This window comes from Orcinus orca, chromosome 11 (genome assembly GCF_937001465.1).
Source record: "Orcinus orca chromosome 11, mOrcOrc1.1, whole genome shotgun sequence".
NCBI lineage: Eukaryota > Metazoa > Chordata > Mammalia > Artiodactyla > Delphinidae > Orcinus > Orcinus orca.
The window spans coordinates 19,242,477-19,270,435 of NC_064569.1; the positions used below are offsets into that span (position 1 = coordinate 19,242,477).

Consider the following 27,959-nt stretch of genomic DNA (forward strand, 5'->3'; position numbering starts at 1 on the left):
ATTCTCCAGTCATCTTCAGGAGATCCACAGACCAGAGTTAAGAACTTCTCTCCTAGATAAAGCTGCTTGAGGAAAGGAGTTGTGCCTTATGCAAATCTATTTCCATAGTGCACAACAAAAAACTTGGTACAAAGTAGGCAGTTCATAGGTTTCATTTAGTTAAACTGAATTCTCCATTACAAACCGAATGATTTCATTTCCACTAACACCCTGCATCACAGCATCCACTCATGCCAACTATAGTATGTAATTTAATATACTTTTCTCATACCCATCCTTGAGTATTTAAGATAATTTCTCCTTTATCTTTCTGGTATTCTTCTAGTAATAATTATTTATATTCACTCCTTTAAATGTGTGTGTTTCTGTTTATAACAGTAGTACAGGAAAACCAAACCAAGAAGCACTCTTCATAGGGTACTCCCTGCAAGAAGGCAACGGTCAAAATATTGAGAGGGTAAAAGCATGAGAACTGATGCAATGTCAAACGGGGAATGCGACCTCTCTACCCTGTTGAGCTGCATACTACCATTTTCCCCCTTTCTTTTCCTAGTTTAACCTTTGTGAGAGGAGGCGAAGAAGTTATATCACTGCACGTAACTAACATGAATTCACAGTAGAGGGAAAAAAAGGAGGAATTATGGATTTAATTTACCAAATAAGAGATGATCAGAAAAATTAAATATGTGTGTACTCTTGTGAAGAGCTTATAATGTTTATAAGCATGGAATCCAAAGCCAGACTGCCTGGGTAAACCCTGGTTCTCCCACTTACTAGCTGTGATCTGGAGCAAACTATCTAACCTCACTGTGCCTCAGTTTCCTCCTCATCTGTAAAGTGGGATTAATGATAACACTTCATTGAATTATTGTGAAGGTTAAACGAGTAATATATGTCACGTGCTTGAAACAACACATCTGTAAAAGCGCTATATAAGTGTTAGTGAAAACATTATTTTCGGTAAGAAAATTTTGGCGCACAGTCAAAAATACCCAGAGAAATTCTGACCTATGAGGCTTAAAATGTTGAATGGCAGTAGTTAAATCTAATGTGAATTATCAAAGAACAGTGTTTATTTCCCAGATATTAGAAGATAATCTGATTCTTCTTGCTGATTTAATTCCACATTGCATATGTAATGCAATGACATACACAAGTGGGCATATTTCAGGACCGAACATGTTTATGATGTGTAATAATTTCCTAGAGAAGGCCAAAAAAACAAACAAAACAAAAAAAAAACAAAGGATTTAACAGAATCAGAGCTGTTCTTAAAGGTATGAGGATGTGTGATGAAATATTTTTGTTGGTGTGATCTGGTTCAAATTAACAGCACTGACCTCCTTGAAGTAGAAGGGCCACAAAAAATGTGACATCCACCCAAGAAGCCATGTTGAAAAGGCAAGGGTGGCTTTACTGGCACCTAAGTGCCCTGCTACCTTGCTGGCATGCTGATTCTATGCATTTAAGTTCCAAAGAAGAACCTAAAGGCCTCATTTATTTGTTTGTGTGTCTGCTGTTTAAGGTTCATCCAAAGATGCTATGCTGCCTTCTTCCCTCTCATCCATGAAACCACAGCTTCATAATTCTCTGCAGTGATCCAGACCCCAGGATGAAGGGCCAGATAAATTATCCTGAGCTCCAAATTCTAGAATAGGAGGTACCAGGGAATTACTGAATTATCAGAGCAACAGAGTGAATGAGACTGAGTTAAAAATTAGCGCAGTAACGTTAGAAAAGTATTGTCTCTTTGAAACATATTCTTCTGTAATATTCCCAGTACTGTAAGAAACACTGGAATCCAATCTGGGCAAAGCAGAAATTGAAAAAGCACTGATTTATCATGGTGGAAATGTTCAAACTATGTTGCAGCTTTATCTGGAAAAATATTTTCCTAGAAATATTATGATACCTAACTTTCATGAGGACTAATTTTAAATGTGTTACTTTAACATTATTCTTATATTATGTTTTTCCCCTAATTAAGTTGGGAGTGCCTCAAAAGCAGAATTCTTGAAAAACAAAATCAAAACAAAACAAAACAAAAATAGCCTATTTATACTCCCTACTGGAATCAATTTACTTATTAAGAATTTAAGATGTTAGGAGTGAATCTTGTGTATGGCTATTAAGTAGATGATAATTACAAAGCCTAGGACTGAAGCTAAACTACTAGAGGAGTAGACTGGTCACAAAGTGAGTGTAGGCACAATAGACCATGAGAAACCTACCATTGTATTGTGCTGAGAAGTGGGAGTCCTATGGCCACAAGTCTCTTGCGTCAGCAGAGAAACTGGCTGAAATTCCTCAGAGTGAGGCTTGTTGGGAAAACTCACATGCAAGGGAAGGTGAAAGGCTGGGAGCCCGTCACTCTCCTCTTCTTCCACTTTCTGTCTGCTTGTCACCATGGCTACCTCTCCATCTGCTTCCCCATACGGAGAGGCTGGTCGCTTGGAAGACATCCTGGAAGGAACAAAAGAGGAGAAAATAATGAAACCTCCACATAAATCCTTAATGCCGTTATTGTGTGGTTAGGGGCCATTGTAACAGAAATGCCTTTTTGTGCTGGCAGAGAGCAGGAAACCATCCAAATACCACTGCAAAGCACACGCAATCAGAAACAATGGCCAAGCAGGTAGCAACAGAACAGTGCTTGTTTGTTGTAAGAATAATACACTAATATAGCACTCTCTTGTATTCTGCTTCTTAAACAAGAGAATTCACCTAAGAACACTGCATAATGAAAAACTGTTCCATTTTAAAGGAAAGAAAAATACCCATCTCATTTTACACTTTGATAGACCTTATTGAAGACAGGACATCTATGAATAGCAAATACTGTTGGCAGTTAAAAGAAGAGAAATAACTAAAATTTCTTTCATCAAAAAATAAAGTAAATGGATGGTTGCCATTATAATGATTTGCATTTTATTAAAGGTAAGATTATTATAAAATGTAGAAATATTTGTTATCAGCAAACCTCAGATCACAAAACAAAAAGTTTGATATTTGTTTAAAGCTTATTAAGAACTGAATAAATTTTACAATCACTGTTAATTCTGAAACATTTGAGGATTTTTCTCTCTCACCTCCCCATCACCCAATTTTGGCATTTAGTTCTAATATAAAATTTGCAAGTAGTAAAAAAGGTAAGAATATAAAACTATTTCAGTTTTATTTCCACAGTTCCATGAAATATTTAGATGTGGATTCTCAGATTTATTTATTCCTTAGAATACCTAAGTAAAAGAAAAAAATCAAATAAGGAAGTTTTGTTTTGATGAGCTAATGCCTATAGGACAATGCACTTAGATAACTGAACAAAAATTAAATTTTTTTTGTACTTGAGTCTGGTTGAGAATGTTATCAGAGGTTAAAAAATAAGTGGCAAATATTTTTAGTTAAACATAAGAAATCCTTTTCTTTTCATTAAAAGTTTTACATAGAAGCAGTACAGAGTTAAAATTTTTTATTTAAAAAAAAAAAAAAACCTCTCTTGGATTTACAACTTGACCTGAACTTGAAAAAGCCCTAATTTTTGTTCAACAAACAAAGAGTGTTTACAGAATCATCCATTCGTACCCTAGACCAGTGGAATAGGAGGCAGGAAAGTTAACTGCCACATCGCTTCCTTCATATATATCACTGATTTTTAAACTTAAGATGTACTACCAGAAAAGGGGCCTCTAATCACCATTGAATAATACTGTTCTTAGTGTTAGACGTTTAAAAAGAAACGTGTATTCAAGGGCTGAATATATTCTATAAAGATATAATAGCACAGTAGAAAGAAATAAAGGGAATTAAAATACTGATTCTGCTACTTACTACATGTGAGACTTACTTTAATCTCTATTTCAATTTACTCACCTTTAAAGTGAGATGTCATATCTACTTGTAATACTTTTTTGAGAAGGAACTGTTTCCATATGAAAAGTGACTTGCAGAGCACTTTGCTAGGAGTAGACACTCAGTAAACAATAGCTGGTGTTTATTTTACAAACTTTAAAACTACAGTGTGACCCACCCCCCTCAAAAACAGAGAAGACAAAAAAAACCTCCAAAATAACAATGCAGGTTGCCTTCTAAGACTTAAAACTGTAAAATCAACATGAAATACACAGTCTCCCAACAGAGAAATGCTCCCTGGCCAGTCATACTTGACAGTAAACTGATCAAATGTATTAGCAAGTGTTAAAGAAAAAATGTTAATAGCAGGGGTCTTGATCAGCTGAATAACAGAGGAAAAGGAGGAAATGATAGCGGTTACCATGTAAGCACTGTTTAAAGGAGAAGCAGACTGGGCCAGCACATTTCAGGTATCTTTAGTTCTGATCTCATTACCAAGGTTTACTCCAAGTATACTCTAAGTATGTAGAAAGAGTAAGGGGCTGGAGTTAACAGACTTAGAAAAGTCTTAGTCTTGTTGGCGACACCATATCTATCACCAAATTGATAGATTAAACTATACATAGTAACTCTTAACACTAGAGAGATTTAACTACCACTGTTTTGTTTCCACGCTCTCCAAGCGAACCTCTGATTCCCGTAAAGAGAATGGAGTAACAGAACAGACTTAAAATACGTAAGGTCTTTGAGAAGTGATCTATCAGATTAAATCAATAAAGAGACTTTTAATTATTTCTTGGTTTCACATGAAGCTTGACTACAAGGAGATCATTCATTTATTACATAAACCATAGTATTTAGGGTCTGTGTGGGCATTACTATTCTTGCTGGAATTAACAGTCTGGTATTTTGGAGCCTACCTCAGTCTTACGTATAATCAGTCTCTTAACGGTCTGAAAATTCCAGGCTATTATCCAGAGTCAGTTTCTGGGTTATCAAAGCAGAAAGCTAGATTAGCTGGCTTTTCCTAAGTTAATACAATTCTATGACTTTCAGAAGGCATGACCTTTTTGCTGACTTCTATTTCATTAAAATCATTATTAATAATGATTATGAAAATTAAAAGTCTAAAAGTAGACATAAGGTATATAAGGTAGATAGTTAAGATATTGCTATTCTCAAGACTTCTAGTTCTTTCAATATCTAAATTATCTTTATATCCAACTGGATAAACAGTCTCTCCATTTACATATCACTCTATGGAGAAAAAAGTATAAGGTCTAAAACACCATGAAGGAGGCATGGTGCCAAAAGGCAAATTGATCCTAAAATATTACATATTTCATCTTTATTTCAACTCCATTTTCAGAGACTTATAGAATGCTCTTAAATGTGTTGGACTTAAGAGTATTTTTATGCAGTTCAGGTAAAAGATTTCTTAAAGATTTTTTAAATTATTAGAATAAAAATGACTGTGGTTACAGTTCAGTAATAGGCTAGAAAATGAGGAAAAAGTAAAATACGTAAATTATGTAAAGAGCTATCAATCTGTTGGTTACATCATCTACGTTTAGTCTACCAAAGTTTGTCTACCAAAGGGTTTCATTTTGGATAGAAGAAAGTCTCAATTTAAAAAAAAGCATTAAGGAGGCACTGAAAATTTCCATGTATTGTCTGTGTGGGATATGTAGGGTTCCAATACCTGCAGCTTCCACTACACGTCTGTGCTACAGTCCAAGGACACCTTAGAACAACTTGAGTATCTAGGCTGAGCTATGCTCTTCTGTATTCATTCAGAGATGAGTTTTGTCATTCCTGTGGTAGGTGCTAGACCTACCAATGAACAAAACTCAGACTTCAAAGAACCTGACATGAGACTGACAAATACAGTCTAGTGTGAAACTAACTTCTGGAGTTAGTTTATAACTATCACTATTATAGTTTATAATAGTAGTCTTTAACTCACTTTTTTGTGTGTGGACAAGAAAATCTTCTTGAAAGAACTGATGTCTAATTCCAGGACCAAAGGGAATCTTTAAATCATCAACAACCCTTTACTCACTACCTACTATGTGCAAGACTATTCTCTAATGGGAATAAAAAAGTGTAATTCAGGGTCTCTGCTTTAAAAGCTTATGAATGGGACTTCCCTGGTAGCGCAGTGGTTAAGAATCCACCTGCCAATGCAGGGGACATGGGTTCGAGCCCTGGTCCGGAAAGATCCCACATGCCGCAGAGCAACTAAGCCCGTGCACCACAATTACTGAGCCTGCGTGCCTAGAGCCCGTGCTCCACAACAAGAGAAGCCACCGCAGTGAGAAGCATGCTCATCGCAAGAAGAGTTAGCCCCAGCTAGCCGCAACTAGAGAAAGCCCACGCGCAGCAACGAAGACCCAATGAAGCCAAAAAAATAATAAAATAAAATAAAAAGCTTATGAACTGTTTGTGAAAATTTTAAATAAAACGAGAAATAATGATGAAAGACAGTTCAGGTTAAGGGCCAAATGACATTATAATTAAGCACCCGAGGGCTTCATGAAGGCCAGAAGATTGTGAAATGCTTCAGGGAATCACTGAACAGTTGGATTTTGAGGGAAAAGAAGGACAAACAGAAACCTTGGGATAAAATGGAGATGGAACCTTACGTAGGAAGTCATGATAAAAGAAAAGATGCAGAGATGGTTTTAGGATGTATAATATAAATTTAAGTTTCAAGCTTACTTAGGAAAAGGGGAGACACAGGAATATAGACTAAATCCCATTTCTAGTCTATAACATTCCTGGAGTTGCTGAGTTACATGAATGTAATAGATAAGAAAGAGACTCCCTTGTAAGGGGCAACTTGGCCTTACAAGGAGTCACTTTTCCTTCAGCTGTCCCTGTAGAAATCTGCACAATCAGGCTACTCTAGTCCATACGTGAAAGTAATTTTAAAACTACTGGAGTCCTTTGCTATTGGCTAAAGGCTATGTAAATAGGATGTCCCCAACTGTATTCAGATATATATAGCAAACTTAGGGGTAAAGTAAATAAAAGACGTAATAAGATTGCAACAGAAATCTAAACCAGTGGTTTTCAACTTTGAATACACATTGGAACTATATGGAGAGGTTTAAAAAAATACTGCCGCCTGGGTCCCACTGCCAGACATTTTGATGTTATTGGTTTCAGAATGCACACAGGGTATCAGAAATTTTTAAAGCTTCCAGGTGATTCTAATGCACAGTTAAGGTTGCAGACCCACTGTGCTAGTCAGAATAATGCCTCTCGCCGAAGATGTCCAAATCCTAATCCCTGAAACCTGTGAATATGTTTCCTTATAAGGCAAAGGGACTTTGCAGCTATGATTAAGTTAAGGATCTTGGGATAAGGAGACGCTCCTGGATATTCTGGGTGGACCAAAAGTAATCACAAAGATCCTTATAAGGGTGGGAGGCAGAGTGAGAGAGAGAGAGATTGGAAGATACCATGTGGCTGGCTTTGAAAATGGATGATGCGGTCGTGAGCCTCTTAGGAGGTAGAAAAGGTAATGAAACAAACTCCCCCCTAGAGCCTCTAGAAAGAATGAGCTTTGCTAACACCTTGAATGTAAGACTTCTAACCTCTAGAACTGTTAAGTGAAAACATCTGTATTGTTTAATGCACTAGACTTGTGATGATTTGTTACAACAGCAACAGGAGACTAATTCACCACTAACTTAAATATATTTCTTTCATACTTGGTATTTTCTCAATCTGAAGTCCTCCTACCCCATATATACACTTTCTTGTTCCCTCACTTCATTTAGTTTTCTGCTCCAACATCCTTTCTCAGCCTTTATCACCTGACATATTTAATTATTTTATTTCTTTGTTTATCTGTCTCTCCCACTATGAGATCCAGGAGGGCAGACTTTAGTTTTGTCCACAGCTACTTACCCAGGACTTATAATCCTTTCTGAAAATAGTAGTCTTTCAATCAGTATGTGTTTAATGAAAGCTACTAATTAAAACCAGCAACTCTCTTACTATTCTCTAACTGTAGATAGTTGTAAGATCTACTCTTACAGGACAAGTATGCTTAGAAAATGCTTTAATATTGTCAGAAAAAACAGGAAATCCAGCTCAGTGATAACACTATATTTCTTTTCAATAATTTCTATGTAAAGGAATTGGTAAACCTTGTTTAATCAGGTTTCTTAAGTACTTGTAAAAAAAATCCTACAGTTCTTTTTAAAATGTAATAAGTAAAAGACTATAAAAGTGAAGTAACTTTATAAAAACTGTTACAGAGTTAATTATTAATAGGTCTATTATTGAGGAATCATCTACTTACTGCCTTAAACTTAACTCTTATCTGCTCAGGATATTTTCTTTGCTGCAATTATTCTGGAAAATGACAACATGCACAAGGTCAAAGAAATGTGTATGTGGAACAAGCACAAAATGGAAGACTTAGAATGGGAACTGCTTTCTGTATATAATAGTTACCCTTTAAAGTTTCTGTATTTCTCTAAACATTTTAACCTCTGACTAGTTAATTCAGAGATAAAGTCCTAGGAAGCAGTGCCTTCTACTGGTTATTCTTTTGGAATGATAATATTGTTTCCTTTAAGGTTTGCAGTTATGCATAAAAAACTATAAAAAATAATTATCTCTAAAAAAACGAACTAAAATCCCAGGTAGTATACAAAGCCTTCCCTAACCACCATGGTTGAAATGGCTTTTCCCCACCTCAAACTATATCATCAACTCTTGCTAGAGGCCACCTGAAAAAACTGAACATCAGTATAACCTATGACATTGATTCAATAGCTTATTTTTTTTTTCCTATCTTCTTATTAGTATCTAAAACTAGAACACAAGATTTTAACAAGTACAGGTCTGTTTTTGACCACTTCATGTGATTTTTCCGAGCTGAACATGTCTTTCCAAATTGTATTTTTTTCCCTAAATAGTCTAATCCTCTATACTGGATGAATTACAATTAATTATATGGCAGCACAATTCCTAGTACATAGTTGGCACTCAATGTATTTTTAGATGAGTAAATGAATGAATTGCTTGAGTGTCAATTATGTGTCAGGCAAGTTACCTTTGTGTTATGGAGGAAACAGGCAACTTAGATACGAAGAGCCTTCTGGTTTACTTTTAAGGATGTACTGTAGAGATGGAAAGAGAAGACATATCCACTCATTCACACATTCATTCATGGAAGAACATTTATTGAAAGATTATCATGTGCTTATAGATAGAAATATAATTAAGAAATCCAGAAAGAATATTTTAATGTAAATGGCTTTTTATAAATATGAGTACTATGGGGGATAGATAATAGAGAGATAATGTCCTGCTTGAAATAATCAGAGAATGCTTCCTACATATCAGGAGAATTCAACTGGGCAATGAAGGATGGATCAGAATCAAATAGACACAGAGAAGAGAAGATTCCAGATAGGAGAAATGACATTAGCAAATTAAAGAAATTTATAGAATGATACAGGATAGTGAGTAGAATGGTTTGGTTCAAGCAGTAGATTCCAGGAGGAGTAAAAGCAGATAAGGATGGAAGGTAGGTACCAGATGATAGTGATTCTGGCTAAATCCTAACAATTGTGAACGGCTACACCAAATGTGAAATTGATACTGAAGGTATAAGGAAACTGGAGATGATTTCTGAGCTACACAGTAACATAATCAAAATTACATTTTAGGAAGAAAATCCCTCAGAAATTAGTAACTGATAGAAGTTTGAGGGTGGAAACCAGAGAAGGGGAATGAGTGGGTGAGATAACTCAAGGATAAACAGATTACTTGACTGTGTAATTTACAGAACAATACTGCTAATAAGAAAAATACATAAATTAGAAAGAAAGGTCAACTTGGAGACAAATATTAAATTCAGTTTTAGAAAAAAATCCTTGTTGATTGGAGGATTTTAAAAAGAAATAGCAGATAATCAGAAAACGCGGGACTTCTGTGGAAGTAACTCAGTGTAATCTTTTAAACACAGGTAGAAAGTTAACCAATAATTGTAATTATTTCTCATTGACTTCCTCCACAATGTTCTGATTCAGTATTTTTATTATTCTTGATTTATAAAAAAGAAAACTGAGTCATAAAGTGGTTAAATATCTTTTGTTACACTATTCGGTCTTTGCACTATAATAAACAGCAGTTCAAGAACAGAACTGTCTCTCCAAGAGAAAAACAGAGAGAAAACAGAGAATTGGGAAGTTGGGGGGAGGGGGAATCTGAATTTTGTAGTCCATCAAACTTTGGGAGACCAGTATATGAAAAGGACTGAGCACAGAAGACAGATAAAGAGAAGTCAAAGTGATATACAAAAAATGTAATTATTCTCTAAACGATTCTATAAAACTAAACATTCAGAATATGAACTTTAAAAATTCTGGACCATGACGTTTATTTAATTTATAACTTCCATTGGTTGCTCTCCTAAATACTCACTTTTAATATTCACCCCCTCATGTTAAATTTTAAGCATGGCAGAACACATTTCAAAAACAACTAAAATATTTGAAAGGAGGCATCTTCTTTTACAAAAGAAAAATTACAAAATAAAATAAAAACTGGTAATCCTTCATATCCAAAGATTATACTACTTTTCTAGAAGTTATGTGCCACTAGTTTTTCTAGTAATAAAACTACTTGTTCAGAACATTTACATTTACTTGTCTGGTTGCTTTTGTAATTAAAGTTATTGTGAGAAGGTTAATCAAGATTAGGAATTAAACTCTACTGTTTTTCAAAGATTTTTTTCACAATAGAATGTTACCTATTCCACATGGGGAATCAACATAGACATTTAGCATGAATGGACAGGTTTTAATTCATATGAATGAAAATACCAACACTCCTTTGTGACTTATAGATTTACACAAACTTAGCATATCATTTTATTAAAGAAAAAAATCAGTTTCATTATTTTTATCTATAAATCTCAACTATTATTATTTATATCTTATGGTTTATGCTTTCTTTTTCCCTCTTCCATGTTTTGATCGTCTTCATTTTCCCACTAAGTTTAGAGTCAGCTGGGTGTTTACCCTGTGAATTCTATGTAAACTCTGTAACCAAGTCTGTCATATATAATATTCAGAGGTCTTTTAGATAGAAAATTGATTTGTGGTAAACATGTAGTCTTTCAAGTGTTTACATTTTTCTTCTCTTTTCTATACATTTTCTTTGCCATCAGTTTCTCTTATAGAACATGCCAATCTATACTCTCTATCCATTGCTTCCCACATACAAAGAAATGAATGTGCTTCCCACATTCATTATACTGTTTTTTAGAAGCATGAACAAGTTCATCAGGTCCTGGCATACACTATAAATGGAAGCAGAAACACAGATTTCATAGAAATATAAAAACAGACAACATAGGGTAATAAATAAGACTAGATTCCCCTGTAAGCTTTACTATATACATTTCACCAGAAACTTATTTCTACTAGTACTTACAAACACAATTTACCACAACATTGAAATCTAAAAACAAAAGCAATTTTTGAGCTATAGCTACTTAAGAATAAATTTATTATTCTGTTTTGAAATATAATTTGAATTTACAGAAAATTTAATAAATGTTACAAAAGTTTAAACTGTACTTAAAACTGTGTTAATTAAAAACGTTGTAGTCACCAAGAACTTTCAAAGTGACCTTTACCAGGGCTGATCCCCGTGTTTACCTTGTCATATGTTTGGTTTCTGAGATGCTCTCTTCACTGAGATCAAGTAGTTCCTTATGCTCTTCCCTTCTCTCTGATAAGAAGAGCACCACTCTGAACTGCTTCACCACCTTTCTGCCTTCTCTTTACTAGCATCCCTCTCTCACCGAATAGTTTTCCCCAGCCTTGTCCAGTCAGAGAAAGAGGAGAGGATAAGAAGAGAAAAAATGAAGAGGTAGAGAGTTTTCAGAGGAAAAGGAAAAGGAAAAAGTATCAGAAATTAGAGAGAGAGAAGTAAAGACTCAGAAACAGAACTTAATTCTTGTCAATATCTGAAAGAAATGAGTTCCTCTTTATTAGTTGGACACAAGGTATTTCGGAATTGAAATAAATGGACCTAAAGTATGCAATAAAACGAACTTTAAAATGTCCATTTGTTTTTGTGTTCTAAATGAGAGAGACAAATACCGAAGGTAAACATTTAGAAACAGTTGATGATAGCAAAATTGCAGGCTACAATGATTCAGAATTCAAAATTTGATTCCTTTTCTACTTTCTTTTACTGTCTCACTAATTGTAATCACTAAAAATTGACTCCAAAGTTAGACCACATGTTATTGGATGAAGATCGCAAGAAAATTTTCTAAATAAGAAGATTGCTTTATTATGAGTAACCTAATAGCTGGGCTCTAGAGCCAAAACTTACCTAAATAAATGTATCTGCCAGCTAAAACTTACCATTTTATGTTTTACCATTTTATGTTTTAATTTTAAAGTTAAGTGCCTACAACAAAAGTATTCCTGATAAATAAAAAGGTAGAAAGAGTATTAAATTTAATTAAACTCTATTCTAATCATTCTATAATGTTCTAATACTTAGAAAAAATAGAGTTCATTATAAGTCTGATAAGACTGAAAGAAAACTGGTTAGGCAAACTTTTATGGCTCCAAGATACAGTCATTTTCATAAAGAGAAGAGCTAGTAAACGTTTTTACAGAACTCTATAGTCTTTTCAAGAACAATTATCAAAACTTTTCTCATCATTTACAGCCCAAGAATATGGTAATAAGCATTTTTTACTTTAAAAAACCCTAACTTTGACTTGTTCAATAATTGCTAAAATTTAATTTCCTTATCTCAAAAACAGTAACACCTATACTTGAGTTATTAAACATTTGATCAGATTCTTTTTAATCACCAAATACACTACATTTCAGCCAATCTACTTGAAGAAAACGATAGAAATGGTTAAGACCTTTAAATGTTGAAGAGAAATTTCTTTTACATTGTAGGTAAAATGACCAAATTAATGAGTCTGGAAGAAAAAAAAACATAAATACTAATCTGTTGTAAATTATTTAATTTGTGTATTGTTATACATATGTCATTAATCAGAAACAAACAGAAAAATAATGTTTAACCTTCAGCTACCTACAAGTTAAAAATGTTAAAAGTCCTTGTGTTCTGATTATTTAAAAATTATTTGAAATAATCTAGCATTAAGATTTGTGGTTCTGAAACTTGTTATTATAGTTAGAGAGGGTATACTCTTTAAGGAAATAAAAAGCTTTTTTCCATTTGAGCATGGGTTTAGCTCTAAGTCCACAGGATGTGGAGGGATGATTTAAATTTTACATCAAAATTGTGACTGCACTAGACTTTTTTCTCCTTTCTCAAGGGAGGCATTGTTCTTGCCTTTCCATAACCAGGCGTGACAGCGCCAGACTGGAGTCACAAGGCTGGTCTCTGAGTCAGCGTGAAAGTGCTCACCTCCTGAGTTTCCCCAGATGCTCGGCTCCTTGTGAGTCTGAAAGCCGAGCACTGAGTAGCCACACGCTCCATTCCTGGGACAGATACAGGATTAAAGGGGAAAATCTAGGGATTAACAAAAGCTATCTCTTCCTATACACCTTGTAAAACTCTTTTATTAATAATAAGAAGTAACAACAAAAAATGAGTACCATTTTTCTGAATCAAAAGTTGGGACAAATTGTCTAACAAGTAATTGTATGCTTTGAGTTAAAGAAATAAAGTCTAAAAAATCAGAAGCCTGTTGAAATTTTCTGAGACACATGGTTGCCACATGTATAAATTTCAGGTTATCCTTAGTTGGATAGAATAGTGGAAGAATAATGTATGAGATGTATAGCCATTCTCAAGATCTCTAAGAAGGTATCTTTAAAAGCTGTCTGTAGAATACCTGTGAAGGACAATCTTTTCTGCTCTCTATCAGAACAATTGCTAGTGAAACAGGGAGTAACTCAATTCCTATTGTTCTATCTTTGACCTTTTAGAGAAGTTTGAGAGGTGTCTTTGTGCGTGTGTGTGTGTGTGTGTGTGTGTGAGAGAGAGAGAGAGAGAGAGAGAGAGAGAGAGGGAAGAAGAAGAAGAAGAAGAAGAAAGAGGAGGAAGAGAGAAAAGACATTTACTGTCAAATTATATATTAATGGGCCTTAATATTCCGTCTTTTTTTACAGAACCTCTCTATTAAGGATTAGACAGGACCATTTTAATTTAACCATAATCATATGCTAACAACTTTCATTTACTATATAACTCAAAACTATTTGGTTGAAAGTTGTATGTATTTTGAAGGAAAAAATAAAGAATTATAAACAAACTTCTTCCAATTCATTAATTCATAAAAAATAAAGAAAAAAAGCCAAAGAAAATGTATTTCTAAATATTACTACTACAGTGAGTAGTACTAATGTCTTAATTATTGTTTTCTAAAATAATGCCAATTTTTTTCATGTTTACCTCACGAGGATGTATAAGTGTCTACATATGTTCACATATATACATGTGGACATGTTGGTAATAACCTATAAAAAGTTCACCCTACCTATCGTATTCATCGTAAAAGAAGATAGCATTTCATTCATGAACATCACTGGTCAGGTAAGGTGCATATGTCCAAAAAAAAATCAGTTTGAAATCTTTTCCACAATAATATCATTAAGTACTTATTTTGAGCGCCCCCCCCCCCCCGCCCCCTGCACCGTCTCCTTATCTGCATGCGCTTCCTCTCACCGTCTCCACCCCCGCTCTTGCTCTCTCTCCCCTCTCACGTTACTGGCTAAGTCTAAATAAATAGCAAATTGTTCCATAATCAAAAGTGACTTATTCTTAGCATGGTAGATGTCTTGAAATAAAATCTGTGGCATGTTTAATTTATTTAGGATCTAATAATGATGACAAAAATAATTAAGTAACCAGTCTAGTTTTAATTTCTTTTGTTTTCAAAGGTCACTGTGAAATCGAGCAAGTTAAGCTTTCAAATGCAAGCCTCTAGAGAACGGTGTGTTGCTTCTCCCCAGCGGAAACAAGGAGGCTCACAGCTAAAAGGAGGACTGAACATCAGCGTCAGATTGCTTGAGAATGACTGTCGAAGTAGTCCAGTGAAGAAAAATATTATGACCCCTACCCTCTTTGGAATCCAAATAACCCTGACAAGAAAAAGTTTATACACTGCTCAACTCTGGTCAATTTAGGGGACTCATCCTTTCTCTCCATGCCCAATATAGACTTGGTTCCAGCCTGTTTCTACAACAGCTGTTGAAAATGAACAAAGTAGAAAATATTTATGTTATATTCAAAAGAGACAGCAAAGAACACATATACAGTGCACAGAGCTTTCCTAGGACAACAGCTTCTGATGTGAGAGACAGGCACACTAGGCAAGGACAAATTTTCTGAACTTCACGGCAAGATGAAGAATTTGCCATTATAATCTTGAGAAGTCCAAAAATAAGGTGCAGTGCCAAAGACGATGAGCATCTATCAACCCAAACTCCAAAACAGCGGGATGCAGCTATGGTCGATGTTGTAAGAATGCTGAGCCTCTTCGTTTGGTTCCTTTCATGCCAAAGCTTCTTTGCTTGGATGAATATGAATTAAATCCATAAGCTTTCTTATTTTTCTAGCTTGACCTCTAAACTCATTTTACATCTTAACTGTTTATCTTCTTCCCCCATTAATCTTTCTGGTTTTAGCACATTCCCTGTTGTTTTTAGGGGGAAAAAAAAAACTTTAAAAGTATGATTCATATTGCCACTGTGGACGAGTTAGGAATGATAGCTCTTTTCTATAAATGGGTACAAACTAATCAGTAGGAACTTAAAGGCTACCAGTTTCCTGCCTCTGAAATAAAAATTAAAAGGATATGGCATGTACTGTAGAGAAGAAAATCATTAAACTCTTATAAAGGTATGACAAGTATAAAGACACAAGAAGATTCCAGTATCAGGTTTACACTAGATTTAAAATTGGGCTAACAGTAATGTCACTAACAAATTCTCATGAAAAAAAAAATTTAAAGTATGTTTTATACATAAACTTTTTAAAATCAATAGCTTTTCCTATTTGCTTTCTCTTTTCAATCAGTTCTATGGCTAAGCACACACAATGTAGATGTTCTTTAAAATACTATGTCACTACAATAGAAATGTTTAATTTTAACTGTAATTTTAGTCAGTAAGATAGCTGAGTTCTTTTCTATTTTGTTTATTAAAATGTAGGTGATAAGAAATTTTACTGGTTAACACAATTTTCCCATATCACCATAAAATCTTCAGTACAAAAAACAAAATTTTAAAGGTGTTTGCTTTACAAATCCCTAAAAGGAAAACTAATCAAACAAAGGCACATCTTTAAAGGTGGAATCTTGCACTTCAATAGAGTGTTTACCATTTACCATTTTATAGGTGCTCTCCCATACTTTCTGCTGTCTTGTAGTATTTCCCCCAAAGCTGAACAAAGGCCCAGCTGTATAAACCAGTCCTGTCAAAGAACACAGTTAAGGGATGGATAAAACAGGGAGGGGTGTCTAACATTTTGACCACTGTCTGAGCTTATGAGGATAAAGGAGCCTTGATGGAGAAAAGTAATCATCCATTGCTGTTTTTTTTAACCTCATTACCACATGCTAGAACATTTTTTTCCACTACCCAAACACCCCCATTCCAATCACCCACAGCTGAAAGACCTTTGTGTTCCAAAGGGAACAGAATCCTCCCCAACCTCTTCTTCCCTCCTCTTCTTATGTTTTTTGTTTTGTTTTGTTTTTGTTTCTTTGTTGATGGCATATTTATGGAGGCATGATCATTTAAAGACTTCTTAAAATACTAGTCTCCTCTCCATGAAACCATCCACACACACAGTTCCCCGAAAACATTCTTAATGGCTATATAAACTTACTTGCTTCGGATTCCTCTTTACCAAAATATTATCAACTGCTTTTAATTGCAAGACCGTTGCTTCTGCTAAGGACTCTAGAAAATGGCACACTCCTTTGAAAGATAGTAAAGCATATCTGAGATAAAATATAACGCTGAAGTCAAAGGTATGTATCTTACATTTTAAAGAATGTGTTTCCATAGAATATGAAGGGGATTAGTTACGTGCACACTCAAGAGTGTGTAACAACTGTGAGAAATGGTTCTGAAGTCTGAAGGAAATTTAGCCTGAGCTAATTAATCCTTTTAAAACCTGGCTCTCACGTGTCTAAGAATGTCAAACCATGGGACAGATTTTCCAGAGATTTAAATATGCATTTCCTATTTTCAGGTTTGTCATTCTTACATACTATGCTGACATTATTTATAAAGGACTAAAGCCAAATCTCACTCAAAAAGAGCTACTGTAACTGCACTGGTTCAAGAGTCAGAGAAACACATTAAATGCCCAAGGAGATCCCTGGGCAAGAGCCACGAGGACCTATATGGAGAGAGCTGTATCATCTGTAAAGTTAGTTCTATTTCAGGATGTCCTTTGAGGTTGGGACAAATATTTGAATGTTATTAAATCCTCTATTTATCCGAAGACTGCTGCAGCTGCAGTGCAAGGCTTTTTCACACTGCCCTATTAATGATCTAAAAGGATTATCCGTTTTTACATGAGGTAAAACGTGATTCCTTCACCAATCTGTATACTTTTCTATTCAACATGAAACGTATATTTAGAATACAAAACAATACAAAACATAGTTTTTTTTAGAGTTCTGAACTACAGTTGCTTTCAGAGTCTATCTCTTGCCACATCCATGGCTGGTGTAGGTACTAGAGCAATAGTCATGCATATTCCAACTTGCTTCACGGGGTAGTCTACTTCCAGAAATAAATGAATAATCCCCTTCTAATAAATATCTGGTTCTTAAGAAACAAGCTGAACATATCCAAGTGTATCAAAAACAACACCTGCCAATGTCATACTTAAATAATCATTCAGAAGAAAGTGGAATACAGGGAAAAAATTATATGCTCCATTGAAAAAGGGAGCAATGTTTAAAAGCTCACTTCTTTACCATTATGAACCTCTCACCTTGCCTTTCCTTAAAATACTTACTAAACTCTCCAGAAACATTTGCAGGTAACACCCACTAAGATATTATTTTAAAAAGGAAAACCAAACTACAAAAGATAGCACAACCCTGTGACATCTTACAAAAATTAATATTAATTTAAATGATTATTATATATAAAGCAAATTTCCTCAATTACAATACATTTTCCAAAGAGAAAACGTATTTTGATAATACTGTAACGTGTCTTCATGTTTACAAACTTTCACCTAAATGAGCAACAGTCTTAATCTGCTCAAACTTGTTCTGTCTTTTTTCTTCCATATCTTTGCATTCTTGTTACTTGAAATAACTTATTAATAAAAACCTATAATGATTCAAATCTCTATGGAAGTATATCTTTAAAATAATGTATACTTCTTGTTATACATATATCCTTGCAAAAAGCAGTAAGAACAATAGTATGGTGAGAGGGACCGAAGATATCTTCTAGGACATATTTATTCACTTCGGTTTCAGAGAGGTATGGATGACTCTCATTAATTGTGCACTGATACGTACCCGTCACTGTGCTAGATGCTTTACATATACATTTTCTGGTCATCATAACAACTCTCTATTTGACTACAGACTTATAGGTAAGAGTTAACATCATAACCCTCTTAGAAGGAAACACAGCAGTAGATCTTCATGGCCTTGAGTTAGGCAATGGTTTCTTAGATTTGACACCAAAAGCATAAGAGACAAAAGGAAAAAATAGATTAACTGTACTTCCTCAAAGTTAGAAACTTTTGTGCTGAACATGACAATAGGAAGAAAGTAAAAAGACAGCCCAAAGAATGGGAGAAAATACTTGAAAATCCTTATCTGATAAGAGACTTATATCTAAAATATATAAAGAATGCTAACAACTCATGTATATACATAAATATATAAAGAATTATTGTACCACTCTTGTAATAAAAGGACAAATAATCCATTTTTAAAATGGACAAAAGATCTGAATAGGCATTTCACCTATGAATATAAACAAATGATCAATAAGCAAATAAGATGCTTAACATTATCAGCCACTAGGCGAACACAAACCAAAACCACAATACAATACTTCTCATTCACTAAGATGACTAAAATTAAGAAGACAGACAATAACAAGTGTTGGAGAGGATGTGGAGACATGGGAATCATCATAGATTGCTGGTAGGAATATGAAATAGTGTAACTTCTTTGGAAAACTTTGGCAGTTTCTAAAAAGTTAAATATAGAATAACCATACTACCCAGCAATTCGCCTAAGTATATACCCAAGAGAAATGAAAACATAACCACACAGAAACTTGTACACAAATGTGCACAGCAGTATTATTCATAATAGCCAGAAAAGTAGAAATACGGCAGATATCCACCAGATAATGAATGGAAAAACAAAATGTGGCATATCCATACAACATAACATTATTTTGTAATAAAAAGGAATGAAGTAGTGATAGATGCTACAACATGAATGAACCTTGAAAACATTGTGCTAAGTGAAAGAAGCCAGTTTTTAAAAAAGACACATATGGTATGATTACATTTGTATGAAATGTCAAGAATAAGCAAATCTATTTATAAGGAAAGTAAATTAGTGGTTGTCTAGGATAGGGTTGTAGTGGAGATGGAGGAGAATGGGGAGTGACTGCTAATGGGTACAAGATGGCTTTTAGAACGATGAAAATATTCTCAAATTCAATTGTGATAACTAAATAACTGAATATACTAGAAATCATTGAATTGTACACTAAGTGGGACAATCTTACGGTATGAGAATTATGTCTCAAAGAATTTTTAAAAACTCTACAGAGTAGACATTATTGCCTCCATTTTACCTGTAGAAACTGGCTCAGAGCTATTACATAAAGTTGATAAAAGTCTGGCATTTACAAAGTGGCTGAATTAGAATTTGGAGCTAGACCTGATCCAACGATTATCACATTTTCATTATGGAACATGTTTTCATGAAGAAACATAAATATATGCTTTAAAATTGATTTTTTTCTGCAAAGAATTAGAAATATATTTATAACTTCTGTTGCTTTTATTTGAATGCAAGTTTTTATTGAACACTGTTCTTAGACCTATACCAAGTAAACATTCTTTTTCCTTCTCCTAACTTTTTTCATTAGGTTCTTTTTTTAGCATCCTCTTTGCGATGCCATCTTCTTGGAACCATGATAAGCAAATATTTAACAATTGTTCTAAAAGATAACTCTGTACAGAATCACAACTCATTCCTAATGTACACATAGGGCAGATGATATCCTGTTCTCCCAGGACATGTTCCCAGTGGTAGGTTATCAATTTTTACTTTGGTTCATACTAATTTCTCCATTTAAATGCTTAGAAAAGATAATATATGTTATCATACTGCCAAAACGATTCAGTCTGGAGCAGTCTGATCCAGAATTTCAATCTTGTTAATACAGGTAAAGCTTTGCTAAGGCAACTTAACCTTCAGTTTATCTGAGGAAACTTCTAAAGGAATCACAACGTTTGTAAATAATTTGTGGAACAATCTCCAAAATAATTATCATTAACTGTTAATATGTGTTTCTTCCATCCTCAAGCTCAAGATTAATTCATTTCCTATGAAATCAACTATTGTTCTCGCTAGCTATATAATAAAGTCTTTTAAAAAATTATAGAGGGGAAGCAGAATGGATAAGCTATGTTAAAAATTTTTTTCTTAGTAGTTTGTTCCCACCATTATGAAAGTATTAGATGATCCTCAATTATTAATATTCCATGATATCTTCAAGATGCTTTATTGGTTGGAAGTAATTTAGGGCAATTCAGCATAGGTTTAGTTAAATAGACACTGATTTGCCCAACAAGTAACTTTAAACCAATTTAGAACTCAGAATTTCCTTGAGGTATATCTAGAAGCAGGTATTTCAATATTTATTTTTTTTAAATAATTTAGACTCTATCATGGTGGAGAACAATAAAATGAGTTAGAGGAAAGAGGCCCAGACATTGAGGTAATAACAACAATAACTACAAAATATGTAATAAAAGCAGTAAAGCACAGGAAATTATTGATTCCCAAGGATCCAGACATTTAAATAGTCAATTACTATTATCATTAATAATTAAAGAATTGTCTTTAAACTCTGTGCTTGTAGTTCACATTTATTCATTTTTATCTTTGTTCAAATTTAGCACAACTTTTTACTACACTAGGTGATCCACTTGAAAATTCTAGATTTAAATACCAAAACCTCACATTCCAGTCTTTATCTCCAATACTGAAACCCATCAAATAGACTTTTTTCATCCAGAAGAAACTTTTTAACCAAAATCAAGGTGAGTTTACTCACTTTGGATTTCCAACTTCATGAGTTATTTTGTGAGTTACTCACTTTGAATTGTAAACTCTTTGAGTCGCAAACACTATCACTCATTTTTCAGTCTAATGCAAGATCTAGCATACGGTGTAATAAACCAGAATGGAGGCATGAGGGTAATATTTAAGAGCATGAGCTTTGGGTAAAACCTGAGCTGAGTCTTAGTTATGCTATTTCCTAGCTCTGTGACCCTGACCATGTCACTTACCCTTTCTAAGTCTCCATTTTCTCACTATAGGAAGTTTTGGTCACACATTTTGAGGGAAGTAAATGAGTACATATAAAAGCATGGAGGGTGGTACCAAACCCATTACATGTACTGAATAAATGTTATTTATTATTATTGTTGTTATTTGGAATTGAGTCGACTTGAACTGAATCTCATTTAAACCACTCAGTTGTAAAGCACAGTTAAGGTTAGGGTAAGACACAATCTAATTAGCTATGAGAAACCATCTGTGTTTAATACATTTGGACCTATGCTAAGGAGCCAAAAGTTATTTTAATATATCTATACAGCCAAAGTTTTTATTTTTGAATTTAAAAAAATAAGATTTAGAACTCACTGCGCAAGCCTAAGAGTTTTGAATCTTGCAGGAAAAGTGAGTAATCAAGTTCTACTATTGTCACCGCAGCATTTTGCACTTTCAAATAATTTTAGCTTCAAACTAAGTTAAAAGAAATCACTCATGAGTGACACCGAGAGCTAGGCTAGCAGTCTTCCTACTACCAATGTACCAAAACCTCATATCCTTCCTAGGAATTCAGAATATGGTTTTTGCTGCATGACATTTATTTCCAAACAACTTATATAAAATAGGTTCCTTCCATGCCTTCCTGAGGGTAAGCTGAATCCTCTTAGGATAAAGAAGAGTAGGACATGTTATTAAAAGATTCAGTCATTGTAAAAGTTTCATTAGAAATTGCTATTCACATAAACAATTTCCCCATTTTTTGTGTAGGACCTAAGATTTCCAGACCAAAAAAAAAAAAAAAAAATGGGTTTCTATTGTAAAGAATAAATGTGGAACAGAAGCATACTGTATCACTGGACTTGCTGCACCAGCACTGTAAGAAATTCAAGAGTTTAGCTTCAATTGATACCTAGAATTTTGTACGACCATCTGAGGACCATAAGGCTAAACCCAAAACGGATGATTTTTAACCTGAAAAATCCAGCTATCACAAAAGAGTGAAAGAAAACAAAAAAAACTAGTAAGACTTCCCTTTTCAATTTCTGTAACTATTTAGCTGCTGAAAGAGTTAACACTGTTCTTTCCCTATAAATTATCATCAATAATTTTAGCCATACCCATTCCCAAAATGACTACGTGGTTCACCTAAAAATGTTTTGCTAATAAATGTTTTAAAATACATGAATGTAACCACAAAAACTCCAAGAGAAAATAACTGAGTTAGAATACTCCATCAATCATTTCGCAAAAGAAAACCAAGAGAAAATGTGCAGTTCTAGGTAGATTTCTGCTGGCTATCACCAAAAAGCAGACTGAAATAATAGCTACTTCAAAATAGAGTGATGTCAAGATAGTTTAAACACCACCAATTACTTGCCATATGGACTATATCCCCTCAGCTCATGGAGTATTTAGAAACTATTCAGAATTAATAAGCACTGCTGTCACAGTACTGTCAAGAAATGTAAACCCTCCTTCATATTTGGGGGTACTGTGGGCAAATATAAGAAACAATAAAGAATTATAACCTAAGGAAAATTAATACATTTAAATTATATCATTTGTTGAACATCAATGTTAGCAATGTTGTTTTAATTACAAACACTGAGAAAATATGTTTTATGATAAATAATCAATGTAGCCTTCCTGATTCTTGGAATCCCACAGAGCATTATCAAGGAACGTATCATTAGAATTCCCACTTCTGTATTAACATGGGCATCATTCCTGGAGCCATTACTAAAGTTCAGGTTTTAAACATTTTTATCAACTTGTGTGGCAATTCCTGCCAATGGGAATTTCTATCAGGGATTTTTGAATATCTAAAGAAGTATTTACTTCTAAAATTTTATACATGGATTTTTTTGTGCTATTTATGGGCACACACAGCTCACTATATAGATCAAAGAAAATTGTTGAAAGGTAACCTTCTGCTGTGGCAGAAATATTTTTTGGATTTATTTTGTGTGGTTTTAGAGGACAGAGCCAGAACTGTTCACTCATTCATTTAATATTTACCGAGCGTCTACTGTGTGCTAGGGTGCTGTATCTTGTGGAAGCTAGCATATACACAGATAATTATAATGTTATATAATATACAAAAGACTTACAAACAGTGATAAGAGACTAAAAGAAGAGTTAAAAGCAGAAGTTAAGAGAAGGTACATTTAGGCTCAGTGTTAAAAAAAACCTTCCAACTGTCAGAGTCAACCACAAATGCTTGTCTCATGAGATATTGAACATCGCAACACTTTATAAGTATCCAAACAGAAGACAGATCATATATCAGCAATGCTATTGAGAGGATTCGCACATATCTCTAAAGGCTGTACTAGTTGACCTTTATAGTTCCTTTGAAAGCTGAGATTTTATTCTTTTTAAAAAGAATGGGTATGACTTGCTAATATTGACATCATGGTATATATTATGGTGAGCAACAGAATTTAATGGGTCTAAGGTGAAGGTATAAAATGCTGGAAAATGGAAATTATAATAGTCTAAATAAGAAGTTTCATGAGAACCAATCAACTGGACATCTACTATGTAATTATGGATAATTCTTCATTACACAATAACTGATAATGTGAATACTTTATAAAATATACAAATTATGTAATATTGCATTAATGTTTAAAATATTAAAATTTTTTAATATTTGAAAATATTAAAAAATTATCTTTTAAAGGTAATAGTATAAAAACTGGTAATAAGTTATGTAAGTTAAATTGTAAGACTGATAGTAGATTTGAAATGATTAATCTTTCCTCATTCTTCTTTCTAGTCATTACCATGCATTTATGTTTGATATAAATATAAACAGATATATGAGTATACTTATGTTTCATGCTTACTAACAATACAACTCTAGTCTTTTTCTCGACTTTCTGTTTTTCCATTTCCTAACGAATGTTTAGGTCTTTTATCTAGAATGTTTGTTTTCACTCAAAGTATTTCAAAGCGTATGGTTCCAAGAGATGTTTAATTTGAGGTAGCATGGACATGCAATTTTAACATCCTCTTTTCCTCCCTCTAAGTGTCATGTACAATCTACTACAAAGAAAGAACTGATACTGTCTTAAATTACCAGTTAAAATAGCTGAAGCTAGTAATCATCAACATCTTAGGATCAACCAAAGACTCAGAACAAAAATTGTACCTTATAACTCATTTCAGGTAATGAATCTGGTTCTTTTTGGCTGACCATATTCCTAGGTGTCAGCATTTGGTTCTGCTCTATTTGATCACAGCTTTCAAACGTTTTATCTCCTTAATGCTCCCTAAATCATCCATTTAACATTTTGCCTAAAACAGTCAACAGTATTTTTAAAATTCCATTAAAAATCAGGATGCACGGCAGGAAGTCACAAAAATCCGGAGACTTGCAGGCCTGGGACAGGTAATGTCAGTGAGTAAAGAGTAGGACTGTGCAAATGACTGCACTATGTCGGGGTGCTGGCCACAGGTAGACGGCAGCCATCTGCAGAGCATATGCCCAGACTAGAGTGGCTGCTGTGACCTTGCTCAGGCTCACAGTTTTCAGGCGAGACTGTTGGCTCAACGTTGTCAAAACATCTAATAATGAGGAAAACCTCCAAATCTGGAATTTTATAAGAAATCTCCAAAATTTTAATGTTACTAAAAATCTAGTAAAATCAAAGAAAAACAACAAACACCTACAGCCAGTCCATCAGTTTGTGACCTTTGGTTTAATGCCAATCTAACAGTGAGCATAATATCTGATATTAGAACTATGCCAGAATGTATCAGTATTTGCTGTCACTTTAGCTATAGTTCTTTCACTTAAATGTGGTAGTAACAAAATGGAGCTAATACTCACACAGCACCTAACATATAACACTAAGTGAAATATCTCTCTGTTACCTACCTACCTATCTACCGACGTACCTGACTATCTAATCTTTACCACCCTACAAGTAGTCACTAATCCTATCCCTATTTATGGCTAAGGAAGCCAAGGGACAGAGGGGAAGTGACTTGTCCAAAGCTGCACAGTTAGTAGGCAGCAGGACAGAATTCAATTCTGAGCCTTTGCTCCCAGAGCCCATGCTTTTAAACACTACACTATTTCTACTGCAGATTTCTATGACATGTATTAAAGACACAAACTTTTACAAAAAACAAACCTATCCCAAAAATGACATATCTTCTGGCAAATATACTTGTACCACTTATGAATGAGTGAGACAGTCTGGAAAATATAATTTAGATTCCAAAATTCTAAAACCCTTGATAATTTCGATGGTTTATTATAATACTGGACATTAAAACTGTCCCAGAAAAATCCCGTCCACATGATTAGTAGACTCTACTATAAATCTATTGTCTGTTGCCCTGTTGCCAAATATCAGCATTTATTTAATCAGCATTCCTTTTGCCTAAAAGTCTATTCACTTATGGCATATTCTCTTTTCTGAAATGGTTTTTATTATCTCTGTTGCAAAAAGAAAAAAAAAAAAGGTTTAAAAACACGCATTGTAATACATTTCTAAATAGAAATATTCTAATATAATAAAAATTATTCTACCAAAGCAATAGAAAAGAAGCCTTATTTCCAATAATTTGCCAATTAATTTTAATTTACCTGAAATACAATTCCCTAATTCCCAGATTTTGTTTGTATTTCACTTGAAGGTGACCCTCAGTGTATATTCCAAGTAAAAGACAAACTTTAAGACTGCCTAGTCTGGTCTTTAAGGGACTCAGGTAGCCTAGGCAGGTAATTCTCTATATTAGTAATAAACTAGTTCTAAGACAAAATTCCCAGGATGGATCAATAACATTTCTGCTTCCAGCATCCCACTTCCCACTTTGATTTAGGTCTTATTGACTACAGGAATCACAATTTTCACAAAGATTATATATGAATTGGAAGTAGAAGCTTCTTGACATTGTTTCCATGAAATCTTCTCATGAAGAGCAAAAAGAAAACAAGAATGGCACTGGTTCAATCCTATCCCTTATGAGATAACGCCTGCCAAAAACTGTAAGTGGGAGAAAAGAAGTATATTAGTGGACAAATCTGAAAAAAAAATCTTACCTAGACTTAAATTTCCATAGTAACTCCGAGGGCCTCAAAATAAGCAATTTGTAAAAGATATGTATTGCAGCATGATTCAAATCAAAAGTATCTTGTTCATTAAGATGGGGTCTATAAACAATGCTGATAAAGGCTAAAAACACGTGTTGTGAAAACAACATATTAAAAAGACTGAATAGATAACTAGGTAGGGACTACTATTTAGACTGGCAATTTTATGAGGACAGAGACCATGTATATTTTCTTCATTTCTGTGTACCTCGGGCTAATACAGTGTCTGACACATAAAATATTTTTTGACTGTCCAAATACATAACATAATTCTTCCTTCTGCATTGTTTAAACAATTATGGGCACACAATCCACCTAATACCCCCTTTCAAAGGGAACTGACTTAAAATTGGTTCTGTACTGCCGAGGAAGCCTAATAAAGAAGTACAAAAATAATCAACAGGAGCAGTGCATCAATCAGAGGAGGTCTGATCATGATTAAATAAGAGCATTTAAAAAAACCTCAAATTTCCGTTCATAAGTAGAATTTAAAGCAGCTGTTCACAACTAGCACACCACTAGCACAATGTCTGCCCTAAGAATTAAAAAAGAAAAAAAAAAAAAAAAAGCAAACCATGGCAGCAGTGAAACTACGGCTCCAAGACCTCAAAGTTGATGTGACCTTTAAAAAAAAAAAAAAAAAATTCCAAAGGGACAATTTTACATTTTCATATTGCACTGCAGACAAAAAGAATCTGGTATTCCAATGCTGGGGCCTGTTTTTAAACATGAAGCAGAGGTGTTTCTCTTAGAAGCAAAGGTCTTAGGGGACATGTCTGTCACAGCAGTTATTTTCTGTTTCACTTGTTGGCAAACTTACATTTCAAAACAACAACAAAAACGAGCCTCCCCAGCTCCCTGTAAACCAAGGAGGTAGAAACAAAAAATATTTCAAAGCAAGAAAGCAAACAGACTGTGAGGACTGAAACTCAGACCAAAGGCATCTGCTCTCCAACTCACACTCCCCACAACCACCCAGCCTTCTTACAATCTTACAGATTTTCCTAAGAGATGTTGCCATTTTAGCTTTGTTTTTCCCTAAGTTCTGGCAATACCCATCACTGCAGGCAAGGCAGCAAAGCCACTAGCAGAATCCAAACCGGAAAACAGAAAAGCTGTTCTGTCTTTTCTTCCCCGCCACTCCATTACTAATTTATTTTTTTCAAAGTAAAACTCCTTTATTCTATCCAAAACAGCAATCACTAACTTCCAGCATATAACAATTATTTCATTACGGGCAAAGAATACAGAAATGATTACAGTCTGCAGGGCTAAAAAATGGACTAGTAGACTTCCCCTTGGGCTCCCACATTTTTCAGAGAGGAATAATACTACAAACCAGCTACTGTGTCCCTCCTTAAAAAAGACCAAAGCAATCTTTGTTTTCACTCCTTTCTAGCATACCTCCCCCTGAATCCCACCCAATGTGATGGTTGCCAACAGTTTCCT

The 27,959-nt window shown here is 34.2% G+C and overlaps 1 protein-coding gene across 12 annotated transcripts in view; it reads right to left on the reverse strand.

Moving 5' to 3' along the window:
• The window catches only part of SOX5 (SRY-box transcription factor 5), a 992,020-nt gene that overhangs the window by 338,734 nt on the left and 625,327 nt on the right, over positions 1 to 27,959 (reverse strand). For 9 of the 12 annotated variants that reach the window (XM_033430324.2, XM_033430322.2, XM_033430323.2 and 6 more), the window contains one exon: positions 2,232 to 2,463. In XM_033430324.2, the coding sequence (XP_033286215.1) occupies positions 2,232 to 2,462 (231 nt within the window). In that variant the 5' untranslated portion in view covers position 2,463. The remainder of the gene's footprint in view (positions 1 to 2,231; positions 2,464 to 27,959) is intronic. The other 3 variants (XM_049694192.1, XM_004270915.3, XM_033430326.2) reach the window with 1 other exon arrangement.